General features: G+C 51.6%; 1 protein-coding gene across 2 annotated transcripts in view; it reads right to left on the bottom strand.

Annotated features, from left to right (window-relative positions):
- MFHAS1 (malignant fibrous histiocytoma amplified sequence 1) overlaps positions 1–12,876 on the bottom strand; it is a 36,271-nt gene extending 23,395 nt beyond the window's left edge. For both annotated transcript variants that reach the window (XR_005828795.1, XM_040599931.1), the window contains exon 1: positions 9,541–12,876. Coding sequence is in view for 1 of the 2 variants with exons in the window: in XM_040599931.1 (XP_040455865.1) it covers positions 9,541–12,727 (3,187 nt within the window). In the remaining variant the exon portion in view is untranslated. The remainder of the gene's footprint in view (positions 1–9,540) is intronic.
- Between the last annotated feature and the right edge of the window lie 1,300 nt (positions 12,877–14,176).

Here is a 14,176-nt window from a genome sequence, read left to right as displayed (position 1 = left end):
ACAGACAGAGGGTGCAAAGATACAAATGCAAATATCAGGATGGTCAATGAGATGACTGCTTTTCAGAACCCATCACTAGCCCCAGCCATTACCCCATTTTTGGGTCCTTCATTCTTGATTGATCTCGATTTATCCAAGAATTTTAATGAGAGATGAAAATGTGACTGTTCAGACACAGGCAACAGTGTTTTACGTACAGTAGAAGACTAACATCAGGCAGCCAGCCTGAGAGGTTCCTCTCTCTCCATCCTCTATACTGTACATCCTGTACCTGTGCATTTCAGCTCTGCACATCGCTAAGTCTTTGCTTTCTAATTTTATCTGTTCAGAGAAAAATTGCTTGCCATCCATACCCAGCTGCTGCATCTAAGAAACAGGCCACAATGAGGGGAGAAAGGTATTAAACGGCCAGCAACAGAGCTCCACACCAACAGCTAGAGATGCAGCAGGGTGTTGCTGCAACATGCAGCACTCATGGTCTGTGCTGCAGGACAATTTTGCAGTTCTGCTGTGTCTACCATAATGTTTCAGAGGCCACATGACAGAGATGCACATCATCTACTGCGAGAAGCTCACCCTCTGCTTGTTGACCACGTGGCAGAGGGCCTTATTAGATGTAAGGACACTTGTTTTGGGGTAGGTTTGGGACAAATCAGCCTCTCTAGCAGCCCTCTGCTGCCAGCTTTGCACCAATACAAAGGCACCAGATGTGCTGCACACGTCTCTCAACATCAAGCAAGACCCAATCACTGCGTTCACCTTCAGTATTTTTCCACTGTGTGGTTTCATGTGGCAGAAACAGCAGCTAGATACACTGGAAGCAAATTAGGTCAAGTACCTCTGTCTCAAGCCAAACCCTGGAGATTTTGGTGCAGTGGAAACTACGGCAAACTCATTTTTTAGGAAGCTCATCAACAATGCTACCCTGTTAGAGGGCAGGATCTGTCCCTTGTCACAGGCCACTGCTCACTGTATTGCTGCAGAGGAAAGCACCTGTTAAAAATGCAGAGAACGTGCTCCAAGAGGAATTCAACACAGAAACTGGAGAGTTACTATGCACAGATCATTCAAGAGACAAGTCTTGAGTGAAACACGCCATGATCTCGCATTCTGCTAGGACAAAAACCTACAATATTAATTTTATCATCAGTCACAGCATAAAGCCCAGAAATCCCTATCCTAACAATGCTGTACCTTTGTTTCCTTCCTGTTATACCAGAACAGGGAGACCCTGAAAACGCTACAGAAAGTGATGGGTATAATGCAAAGGAGGGGGGACCTCTCCCAAAACTGATCTGGGACATGTGGGTTCCCTCTCATGTAACAAAAATAAAAATGCTTATCTAAACTGGATGCTTGGCAAGCATCACCCTAAAACCAGGCAAAGGGGAAGATAACTTGGTATTGCTTTCATAAAAGGCCTTACAGAGGCACACTTTGCCAAGCTTGTGAAATTGCCAACAAAACCCCAGCAGAAGACTCCAGTCATCTCATAAGCACAATTCAACGAAACCTAAATCAGCAACAATACAGCTCCTTCCCGGAGCATTCAAGCATCACCTCCAAGTCAGCATGTGGCAAAACAGGGCAGGTCTGAACAGGATTTGAGATGCAGCTTTGTTTTACTCTGAAGGTTACTTGCCTCCACAGTTCAGTTTAGTCTGATCCTCACAAAGCTCTAAGTTTAATGAACGTCCCCACAGAAGCGCCTAGCTCACCTCAAAGCTGTCGTCTGGTTCATGCAGAGCGTGCCATGCTGAACTGTCAATTCAAAATTAATGCTACCTCGTAAAATTTGTAAGTCCTAGGCCAGTTTCACACCCGCCCCCCAAGAGTCCAACCTAGCCACAACTAGAACTACTAAGTAAGCGTACTCAGTACACCTTTGGAAGAAGCAAAGAGCTCTTGAAAATGACCACTGGGAAAAAACCAAATCTGAAATTAAGGTTTCACTTTAAACCACAACCAACTCAAGCAGTCACAGCTCAGTCTGAACACAGCCTCCATCCACTGGCCACAGACAAGTCACTCCTAACCACGGAGCCTGCATCAGTCCTAAACCACACTGCCACTGACCATGCTGGCAACCCAATCAGTGCGTTCAGGACCAAGCTTTAGCCAGGAAAATACCCAAAATACAGTATGACTTCAGCCTCCAGAAGCTTGCTGGGCAGAACCATAAGCCCTCAAAAACGGTCCAGCAGAACACCCCAAAGTAAATTTCCCCCAAAGCCAACCAGTTGTTTTATGGGTCTTGAACCCCCCAGCCCCAGTTCTTACATCTGGCTTCCAAGAAAGAAACCATTAGAGGAAAAACCTCTCCCAGCTCCTCAGCTGAACAAAGGCCACATCCACACAGGTGATCTTCCCATTACAGGCTGTAAACTGCATCCACTCATCTGCTTCTAAAAACACCAAGGCACCATCTATCTGTATGAGACGCAGCTCCTTCACACTATGGTCACCAGAATCCCATCACCTCTCCTGCTGTACGCAAAGAGATTGCTATAGCTCCAAGAAGGCAGGCTGAGACTCTACAACCCAGCTGCATTGCCTCCTCAGCCCCAGATATGTCCTTAGCTAACAAAAAGCACCAACAAATTTTGTTTGCAGCAGCAGGAGTTTGGTTGTTATAATTGACACGGTACTTTTAAGCACTGCCTCCTCATTCCTCATCACTACAAGGTGCTTCCTGAAATAGCACATCCTTAATTTGGCATCCCACAAGCTCACCTGAGAAGAAGTGACCTTATTCAGCACCAGCCAGCCTGCTTACTCTCAGTGTCATCCACATCTGTGCAGCCAGCGCAAGTATCACAAACAAGGAGAGGGAAGATAAAAGGGACGTAACTGATTATCATGTATTCACCCCCCAGACCACAGTTTTCTTTACTCATCTCAAGAGGCTATTGTTTCTTGACTCAGGCCAGGGGAAAATGAAGAGGGGAAAAAAAAATAAATGTATTTTGCTGGCTTCCAAGAATCCAAACCTGACATCGAATTTTTCATTAAATATGTTTTCTCCCTTTTCCCCTGGAAATTTCTTTTCAAGAGCTAAAAACTAGCTGGCACTATTATTAGCGATTCACTAGTTGGAGAGCATGCTAGTCTACAAGTTAGCTGATCAATACTGCAAATGCAACAAGACACCACAGCATACAAAATTACCTACCGTATGCACCCATATTTTGCTTTTAAACTGATAACTTGTTTTTTCACAGCTCTATCCCAATGTCAAGTAACATGTTCAAAACATCACCAAAGGACGTCAGAGATTCAACTCTGTTGGTGATTTCCCACCATCCTCTCCTGAGATGCAAAAGGAGTAAGACCTTAGAATATATCTGCATATGGATCATGCACATGATACGTCTCAACCAAACTTAGATGAGAAAACTTGTCACACTTCAGTGCTTTTAGAAAGAGGCACCACGCTACCAGAAGCCTGTGCACACAGCAGGAAGCAAAGCACATTTCATGACATCTGTGCCCACAGCATGCTGAAGCAGAGCACAAATCAGTCTTCATATAACCAACTGACTAGAGAGGGGAAAACCTATTTATCTCCTTTTATCTCACCCTCACAGTCAGTAGCTTTTAAATGGTTCTCATGCAACGAAACAAAGAATCACTTGGTACTGAGCATCTCTTTTATAGGTCACTTTCTGCAAAGGCCAATTTCAGCGACTGTGAAAATAAAAACCACAAACAAACAAACAAAAAAAAGGTAATGCACTGAAGGCCAAGAACTCTGCCTTGCTTCACTAACCAAACCAAAAAGATCCACTCAACCAAATCTCGTGTTTCCCTGGTTCAATGAAGGAAGCTGGAAGTCCAGAGGCCCAAAGCCAGAGCAAACTGCGATGGGGAATGGGGCAGGGCAAGACAAGCTGTTAAGGAACAAATGAGAAGCGCTTTTTTGTACCAGAGCTGACATACCAGGAAACTTCTCCTTTCGCAGACATGCACAGAAACTTTCTGCATGTGGAAGAGGATTCCTTTAAACAGCGTTACACATACATGTTGTCATCCTAATTTCAAATAATCTTTGCAAGTTCTGCATTAGAAGCCTTAAAAAACAACAAAAAAACCCCAAACACACAGAAAGTAACGCACGCAATACAAGGTAACCAGACACTGCAGGCAGCAGGACAGCTTTCAGAAGGCAATTCAGACCCTCAGCCTCTCTTCTGGCATCAACATTTGAGTTTGTCCCTCCTGCTCCTGTGTCCTCCTGAGCCAGATCATCAGGCATGAGCCTAGCTCTGCACTGGCTACTCCAGTTTGTCCCAAGGACTGGTTCCCATACCTACACCCCTCCAGGCACGGTCCCATGACAGCTATTGACACTGCACCCCACACTCTTCCTCTGGCAATTCTTCTGCCTCCTCCATGATCACAAAGCATTTGTTGTCTCTTTCCTGATTGTGTTCTTTAAATTAGAGGATGCCCCACCACAGCCACCAAGCAAGAGGACCTCAAATACTCACCAAGCAACACACATCTTAACGTGAAAGAAAGCTCTAAAAATCCCTTGTGGCAAATCAACTGTATTTCTACATCATTATGTACAGCAAGTCACACCACTCAAGGTTGGTGCTTCAGCAGCACAGAAATCAGCTCTAGTCGGTAAACTAAATAATCAGTGCTAGAGCTACAGAATCACACTGGCTTTCTCAAGACCCACAACCAATCTGTTCTCTCCTCATCCATAATCACAGGGCCACGTTCAGCTTTACCCTGCCACCCAGATCATCCGTGCCCAGTGCTCACACTCTGCTGACGTCTTGCCCCACTATCTGATTATGCCACAGTACTCTGCTGAAGCCACAACCTTCAGGAGAGCAGCCCCAAAACAGCTGCAGCATCTACTTTCAAAGCCAGGCAAAAATGGCTCCACCCTCAAATGGGGAAAATAAGAGGCTGTCAAATGCATCATAGGAGCATCGGGCTCTATAACAAGCAGGTGTTGCTCTATTGCAATTGTCTGTGAAAAAACACCCCAGCCACTTACAATTTAATTGCAAAGCACAATTAGATACCTGACATCAGCCTTTCATGAGAAGCAGCTCAGATTTTGGAGCAACTTCTGAGCCCTTCTGACAGAACCAGCCCCACCTGCTCCCACCTCACTTTGCACAGGTGACTTGACAGCATGACACATCACAAGATCTTCCACCTCTCCATCTCCTGACTCCATCCTGCCACCAAGGAAGTTCATGCTTGCTTTTGACTCCAGTGCAGGGACAGTAAGCATGGTTGCCTTTAAATCACACTCATCATAAAGTGGCCTAAAGCCAGCCCTGCTCTGGGCATGGCAGTGTCTCACAGAGAAACTACACTATAATACCTCCATCTGTACCCCTTAAGGTGTCTGGCACGTAAGTCCTGCTTCTGCTCACCTTTGATCTGGGAGACTGGCAAAGTAGAGGCTTGTGATCTCCTCCCCGTTCCGATACCCGTGGAAGGCAGCAGGAAGCCAGAAGTAAGATAAGCATTTCCTCTCCACAGGAGACCTCCTGCCAGTCTTTCAGCATCTCTCAAAGCTCCCCAACCCAAGAGCTTTGCAGCATCCTTCTGAAAAGGGCCTGTTCAGCTCTCACATAGTATCTTCACCCGTAGCTTCTGTCTGTTATCATATTTTTATTCTGTGAAAACCCAGATCATAGTGTCTTGCTTGCGACAGCAGTTTGCCCATTTTCTGCAACGGACACAGCCCCTGGCTTTCTTATGTCTGCATTCATACAGGCAACTTCACAGGCAGCAATAAAGGAAAACCACTGGTCAAACACAATTCCCCCCACCCCAAACACCAAAGAGATCACGTATTGGACATCGGGACACCACGTGCAGACCACAGCCTCACAGAGCCCAGGGTGGCCCAGACCCAGCGTCGCACAGGGCAAGAGACAACAGCAGAGTGGTTCGTAGGTGCACGTTAAGGCAAGCTTGGAAAATCCAGCCACATTTATCCAAACAAAGCACACACCTGCTATCAGACAGACGGCAAACCACCTCCATCCGCCAAACCAAAGACATTTAATAGCTTATGGGACATGAATAACATAAAAGCCCTTCAGTCCAGGGGCTGAAAGAACATTACACACAAAATCACAGCATTTCAGAATGCCTGTGACAACCCAACTGAAGTCTCATCATCTTGGAGTGAGAAACCAATCCTGTTGGTCACTCCAAGCAGGGATATGCCTTTTTTAGTCTATATAAATAAAAGCATCCCTGCTATAGTGCAAATGTAAAAGAAAAAAAAAATAATCAACACACCACTTATCAGCTGAGTGGATGGCTGCAGCCTCAAAGCACATGGAGATCCCAGCTCAGATGCCAATTCAGTTACTATTTCAACCAGCTACAAAACAGTTTCAAACACAAAAACTTCCTTAAAAGGACCCTATCAAGACATTTTTATATCACTTTCATTCACTGTCAGTTTGCAATAAACCCTCAAAAGATTTAATGAAGAATCTCAATTGTTATTAACATTTCTATGCACACTGGCTTGTTCTTAAGAGAATTTCTGTGTGTATTACCAATGGAAGTTACGGTGTGCACATGCGGGACAGAGAGGGAAGGGATGGAGAGGAAAAGCCAGGATTAATCCTCAATTTATGAACAACCAACTCCCCTCTTTGAAGGGGATTCCAATGACAGTTTTGGATGACCAAAGAATGAAACATTGGTTTCATGAATGACGACACAAATTGCGCAACCAGACACAGACCCAGACTGCACTTCCATTTTTGAGCACAAATTTGGCAGTGTCTCCACAGAAGTATTTCCCTTATTAAGGTCAACAGGCTGCAAAGCAGTTCTTCAATGCAGTCCTAAAAAGATCACAGCCCTATTTAAGAATTAGCAGTGTTGTAATTGCCAGGGATTTCCACTGGAAGAGCTCAGAAAGAAACACAGCCATCTCCCTCGCTACATATTTTTGTAATATTAGACCCATCTCTGTCCTACACCCTGTCAAAAATGATGCCAACCATAACTCACTTGCATGAAAGCAAGCTTGGCAGCGTGACTTTAAACATACACACCTCCTGATCAACAAAATCAGGAGGGGAAGAAAAAAAAGTTTTCATCTTCCCGATTGCCATTTAAGGGCTCCTAAACAGTCTTTTGTTCATAGACCAGATACGCAGCAAATTACATTAAAAGCAGACATACAGGCCTCCCCAAGCCAAACCATGGTTCACATTTTTCATGCAATCCAGGTCATAGCTGGGCTAGATTTAAGTACCATCCAAGATGACAAGCAGGTTTCTTGATAAACTGCAGCCTTTAATCACTCTTCAGCACTTCCACTGAGCAGCCCTGCCTCTGAAACAGGTCTGTCTTCTGAACATGCTCTTCCCCCAGTTAGGCTCGCGTAGTATTTGGGTCAGGACAGTCGTTCCCTGACCCAAGGCAGGGTCACTTCAGATGCTAAGCCCTGTGCTCCTGGCAGTAAGGCCTGGCTTTTCCCCTGGAGAGCACAGGGACACTGCAACCCCCTTTCCACAAACAGCACCACTCCTACGCCCAGCAACCCAGTGCTTACCTGTGCCTCCCCTTCCCAGCACACCCAGCCTGGCTTCCAGGTGAGAGCAAGCTTTTCCCACCTCTAAGGAAACCAAGGCATAAGCCAAATAAGGCATAATATAAGGTACAGACAAATCCAAAGGAAAAGGCCCTTCAATTTCAATGTCCCCTTATGCTTCCAGACCTGCTCTGACTGTCACTGGTCAGCAAAGATGCCAACTGCCCGCAGACAGTTGAGCTCCTCTTTGCATTTCACTTTTAAAGCATCATCTACTCACCTGGGAAAAAGGGGTCAGCCACAACACATTCACATAAAAGAAAAAAAACAGATGACATGTGACTGCAGACCTGAATTATTCACAGGCTAAACCTTCACCAGCCACTCATCACACCTGCAGTTTGCTGTCTTGGCTGATTTTGGTGGTTTTGTTTGGTTTGGTTTTTTTTAGGGTTTTTGTTTTGTTGGGATTTTGGTGTTTTTTATTGTTGGTTTGTTGGGTTTTTTTTTAGTTTTCAGGGGTTTTTTTTTTGAAAGCAGCTCACACTGTCCCAAGCACCATGTCTGCAGCAAGACCCAGCACTGGGATATCACTCAGCAACTCACACAGCATGGGTTCACTGTCCGTCCGTCCGTTCTGCCCCCCCCCCCCCCCCCCCCCCCCCCCAGTCCAGTGGCTCTTACATAAGCTAGCACAGTTAGAGGGAGACACAAGTGACAGAGCCAGGACAGCAGGCTGAGGAGCAAACAGCATCTCCTTATTTTCAAGGTCCAGAGGAAAAAAACAAACCAACAAAGAAGAACACCACCACCCCCCAAAACACATCTTAGTATTCACATTTGCCTACGAACCAATTCAGCACCACTGCTTCCTTTAAATCAAATCACATTCCACTTCCCCCACAATTTCAGGCTACCTGTAATAAATGTTCCAACATTCTTGCAACATGGGTAGGGGGTGTGTGCATAAAAAACCCGCACATTTCTGGAGTGCTGCTTACAGTCCAGAGTGTGGTTTTAGTTTCATGCATATTTACACACCCAAGCACCTTTCCCACAGCCCCCACAAGCCCTAGAGCAAACCCAAATGGAGCACGGAGGAAATTGGGTAGGAGGCAGTACCTGCATACATACAAAGTAAAACAGATGCTGCTGGAAAACACCACCAATAAAATCACGACTTCAGAGGTGACAGCTTTAAAAAGCACCACAACTAGTCACACTCCAGAAGAGAGAGAGAGATTATGCTTTTTTCATTTGATGAAGGGCCAGAGAAGAACAAAAATAATTGCTTTCAAGAATAGCTCCAAAAGGCACAGTCTGGGAATCACTTCTAGGTGAGACACTTAAACAAAGAAGATGGAGTAACCCTCTCTTTTCAGAGAGAAATGCTTCCTATTAGCTTCAGAAATTGTCTGAGCTAGAAAGGAGGGCTCAGACACAAGAAAGCCCTTTATATACAGGGCTATGGAGACCAACACACTCATTGCCTACCAGCATTCAGAGAGGCTGCAGCACAGGCCAGGTTTAGGGGGCGGAGGATTGAAGGGGGCAGGGGGCAGACAGGAGACACCTGCGGTCTTTTTGGTATCTCCATCTACATTTACAAATAGCCCCAAGGAATGGGGAGCTGCAGGGTAAAGGCAATTAGGAAAAAAAACACCAGGTGCCATTCAAAAGAATCAAAACAAGGACGGGTCAGGGTTTTATAAAAATGGCACTGCCAATGCTCAGAGCCAAAACCCAAAAAGCAAGAGAGAAAGGGCACAGACAAAAGGGGGACATAACACTCCCCTTAGTCTCAGAATGGGGTTATTTTAAGCCTGTCTCCTTGGAGCTACCCTAATATTTTCTCTTATGACTCAAGTCACTAGGGAAAGGAGTTAGAGCGGGGGGATGGGGTGGGGGTGGAAAAGACAGAGCTAAGACTAACACCGTAAGACTCCCTTCTAGAAGGGGCAAAGCCCCAGAAGATATGAAAGGCAAGCTAGGCTGTGCCTTACCTGGAAAAGCGTGTGGGTTGGGTGACCCTCTTTTAAGGCACTTTGAACAGAGGACGTGCACAGTGTAGTACAGGCCTGGCCATTCCTGGAGCAGGACATTCAGTTCTTCCACTAAAGGGGTAATAGCTTGCCAAGCTGTCCAGATATTTGGTAGGGATGCGTGACTAGCGATAGACAGAGTATCTGGCTGTAGAGTTCCCCTGGCAGGCCGGTAACTCACCACCACTGGCACCTTTCCCCGGTAGGCATAGATCTGATATTTGCCATCCGACCGCTGAACCACATGGCTGTTAATCTGGACACTGTAGCGTGCAAACAAGCCGGGTGGGAAAATGAATGGAAAGCTATACTCAATCTGCAGCTGCTCAACCACAAAGGACTGTCCACTCAGATTGGCGCCGTTGATCCACGCCTCTGCATGGGGCACCTCGTTTTTCACGTAGCAGGGAAACTTATACCAAGCAGCCGCCCCATTTAGGGGCTTGCATTTGGGTTTGTTGACACAGTAACAGAGCCCCATCTTCTCCAGCAGCTCCAGGATGAGCTGCAGATCCTCCCGGCTCTGGATGTGTGGCTTAAGAAGGAGACGTATAACGTGGGCAGGGAGGAGGCCGTGCAGCAAGAAGCCCTCCACATAATGATGGAGCTGAGTGGCCCTCAATTCATCAATCTGGGTGTCGCTGAGCAGTTTCTGGAGCAGCACGGTGGCATCCCGCTGGCAGAAGACGTTGAGGATGTCAATGAGCCGTGGCAGGTTGTGGAACACGTACTCCCGCAAGGTGAGGTGCTCCTCAAAGTAGAGCAGCTTCCCACTCTCGTGCAGGTAGGACAGGGCGCTCTGGAGCCGATCCTCTGTCAGGCCTGCCTGCAAGCCCAACCGGGCTGAGTCCCACCAGCTAAGCCACAGCTGTTGAGCCTGTGGCTGGAAGTGCAGCTCCTCCAGCACTTGCCAGGATTTGGGCAATACCCGGTGCAGGTTCGGGAAGATATCCCGGTGCTCAGCCACCGAGAGGAGCTTGTCCCGCAGGCGACGCACCTGGCAACGGTCCCGGCAGCTAAAAGGCAGCACTGGAGAGAGGATCTGTGGGCGGTGGTTGAGAAGGTACTGAAACTGGGCTTTCTTTCGCCGCAAATTCTTGTCAGAGACCCCATAAAAGGCAGCGTGCGGGCTGGAGCAGCGCAGGTCAAAGTCCTGTCCCAGAGCCTCATCCACCTGCTGGACCAAGCTCTGGAGTCCCTCAGCATCCCTTTTCTCCTGCTGAGCGATCTGGTGATGGATGTCCAGGCACTTCTCTTCCAACTCCCGCTCTGCACAGAGGTCAGCATGGGTTCCCACCATGCATACCACTGCATGGGGTACCTTGGAACCGAGCCAGTGCAAGAAATAGCCCACAGAGGGATAGAAGCGCTGAGGAACGTAGGCACTCAAATTCACCACCAGCACATACAGGGCTCCGGGAGACAGGAAGAAAGACTGGATCACATCATAGCTCGGGTCCCCCGCCAGCTCGTACACAATGAATGTCAGGCCTCTCTCTGCATCTGCTGTCCAGTCCATCACCTCAATGCCTTTGCTGCCTCCCAACAGTCCCAGTCCTGATGGTACATGGGGGGCATTCGGTGGCAGCAGCAGCGCAGAACACGATGTTTCCCCTTTGGCTCGGTGAGAGGGCACATGAGAAGGGCTGTCTTGCCGATCAATGGGCAGATGTTCTGGCTGCTGCATGACAGGTGCCCGTGCTGAGCAAGCATCCTGAGGCTCCGGGAAGGGGCAACATGCAACTGGCATTCTCCTAACATCCTGCTGCTGCCCAGGGCACCCTCTGGGTTGGGTGCTCCCTGCCTCCAGACTTCCCACGTCCTCCCTCTGCCCATCCTCCTCCATGAGGCATCGTCGCAGCAGTGTCTTTCCCGCATCCTTTAAGCCCATGAGGACAAGCTTGAGACGGGGTTTGAGGGCAGGCTGGGAGTGGGCCAGCTCCTGCTGGTAGGCTGCGATGTAGGGGATGCCCTTCATGCACACCTCATAGGGGGGCTGGATGAGGGGGTTGTCTTTGATCTTCCACAGAGTGATGCGGGAAAGCTGCCCAAAGCCCTCGGGCAGGATGGCAATCTGGTTGCCTTGCAGGACCAGCTCCTCCAGGCTGTGGAGGAGCACAATGGAGTCGGGCAGGTAGCGGATGCGGTTGTTGTCCAGCCAGAGGGTGCGGAGCTGGCGGAGCTGGCAGAGGCGAGGGGGCAGCAGGGCGAGCTGGTTGCGGCTCAGGTAGAGCTCCTCCAGACTGGGCAGCGCCAAGATGGCGGCGGGGAACTCCCCCAGCAGATTGGAGGAGAGGTTCAGCATCTTGAGACGCTGCAGGCTGCCAAAGCCAGCGGGCAGGGCCTGCAGCCGGTTGCCATCCAGCATGAGGCTCTCCAGGGCGCTCAGCTGGCACAGGCCCTCGGGCAGGGCCGCCAGCCCTGTCCCGCTCAGCCAGAGGATCTTGAGGCGGCGGAGGGCGGCGATGCCCTCGGGCAGGGCCCCGAGGTGTCGGTTGCCGGAGCAGTCCAGCTCCTCCAGGGCGGCCAGCTCCAGCAGCGGGGCGGGGAAGGAGGGCAGCAGGTTGTGGTCGACGTCGAGGGCACGGAGGTGCCGCAGGCGGCCCAGCCCCTCGGGCAGGCAGCACAGGCGGTTGAAGCTGAGGTCGAGCTCCTCGAGGCGGCCCAGCTCGGCGAGCCGGGGGGGCAGGCCCGGGCCCTCGGCGCCCAGCTCGTTGTGGCTGAGGCTCAGCTTGCGCAGGCCCCGCAGCCCCGCCAGCGCCGCGCCGTCCCCCAGGCCCCGCAGCCGGTTGTGGCTGAGGTCGAGCTCGGCCAGGCGGCCCAGGTGGCGCAGGGCGGCGGCGGGCAGGCGGCCCAGCCGGTTGCGCCGCAGGCTGAGCACCCGCAGCCCGCTCAGGGCGGCGCCCACCTCCTCGGGCAGCTCCTCCAGCCCCCGCCCGCTCAGGTTCAGCGCCTCCAGCTCCCCCAGGGCCGCTGCCGGGGGCGGGCGGCGAGGCGAGGCGGCGGCGGGGGGCGGCGGCGGCGGCCCCCCCGGCGGCCCCGCGTCCGGCTCGGGCTCGGGCTCGCCGGGGCCGCCCCGCAGCTTCCGTGCGCGCAAGGCGGCGTCGCGCCACAGCCGCACCGCCTTCGGGGGCTCCGTCTGCGCCATGGCCGGGGGAGCGGGCCCGCCCCGCCCGACCCTACCTGCCGCCGCCGCTGCTGCTCGCCATGGGCGCGGCCGCGCTGCGCGTCGCCGCCACCGCGGCGGGGTCGGGGCTCCCCGCGGCTCCGCGCCGGCACTGCCGGCCGCCCCGCGCACGTAACCGCCGCCGCCGCTGCCACCGCCCCGCCGGGGGCGGGACGCGGGCCCGGCCCGCCCCGCTCCGCACCGCCCGCGGGGGCAGCCTGGCCGGCCGGCGCCGCACCGCCCCCACGCCGGGGAGAGCCGGGCACCCCGCCCGCCGGGCACCCGCCGCTCCTCCCGGGGGCGATGGGTCCCCGCCTCCGGCCTGGGCCCCCCAGCCGGCGGCTCCTGCCCCCTGCACCGTCCGACACGGCCGGGAGAGCGGCCCCTCCCCGGGTGGCGGTGGCAGGCGGCGGTGCGCCCAGCCGTGCGCGGCCGGCGCTTCCCCGGGGCGCGACAGCAGCCACCGTCCCGGGGTCCCACCCTGCCCCGGGGCTTGCTGCGGGGGCCGGAGCCGCTCGGCTCCCGCGCGGAGTAACCGCGAAAGCGGAGGGATCTCACCGCGTCACTTCTGCGCCGGGCAAAGGCTGATTTTTCATCCAGGCCTGCACGACGGCGAGATTAACCTCCCTCCCCGTTAAATAGGGAGTTTCCGTGTCGGGGGCTGCGAGAGCCCCAGAGCCTCTGGTTAGTCAGAGCAGCTCTGCCACCTTCCTGCCGTGCTTTGTTTCCTTTGCTGCATACATCTGGCCAGAGCCGAAACACTGCCTTCTTGAGGATCCTCGGCCAAGCTTTGCTCCCTGGGCTCTGAGAAACAGGCCTGGAAATTTCCACCGATGCTGCAGGGGGTAAAGGGACCCTTTTGGCACGGGAACGCGAGGCTGGCGGACCCCCATCTCCCGAGCTGTGTGACCCTTAGAAATGCTGGTGACACACCGTGCCCGAAGGTTTAGAGGTTTTACAATGTCACCGTCTTTGTACAGCACTGAATGTGCCAGCGTGTGTTCAGGGGCTTGAGAACTGGCACTTCCTCCCACCTTGTCATGTCCTAACAGCTGCCATTGAAGCACCCTGTAAGCTATGGCTTCAGAGCCACGGGCAGAAAGAAAAGCATTTGAAATGAAAAGCAGGCTACAGGGCAACTGGTTTCACAGCCTTTCTTCTCTTCTTTATTGTGGAGAGCCCTCAGAAGAACGATGTCTTCTCTTTTGGATGACGCCGCACATCCAAGCGTGCTCCCGCTTGGAGAGGAGAGAGCTGGACCGACCTGGTGCAGAGCCATAGTCACTGCACTGAATTACTGAATTTACTTATTACTGAAACTACAGATCACGAAGGCTTAGGTTCGGTTGCCATCTTTCCATCAGTAACAGGCAAGCAGGGGAAAACCATCTTTTCAGGCCCTCTCAGTCCTAACAAACCACTAGGTTTCTG

The sequence above is a fragment of the Falco naumanni genome, chromosome 1, assembly GCF_017639655.2.
Source record: "Falco naumanni isolate bFalNau1 chromosome 1, bFalNau1.pat, whole genome shotgun sequence".
NCBI classification, from domain to species: Eukaryota; Metazoa; Chordata; class Aves; order Falconiformes; family Falconidae; genus Falco; species Falco naumanni.
This window is presented reverse-complemented; position numbering and strand designations above follow the sequence as displayed.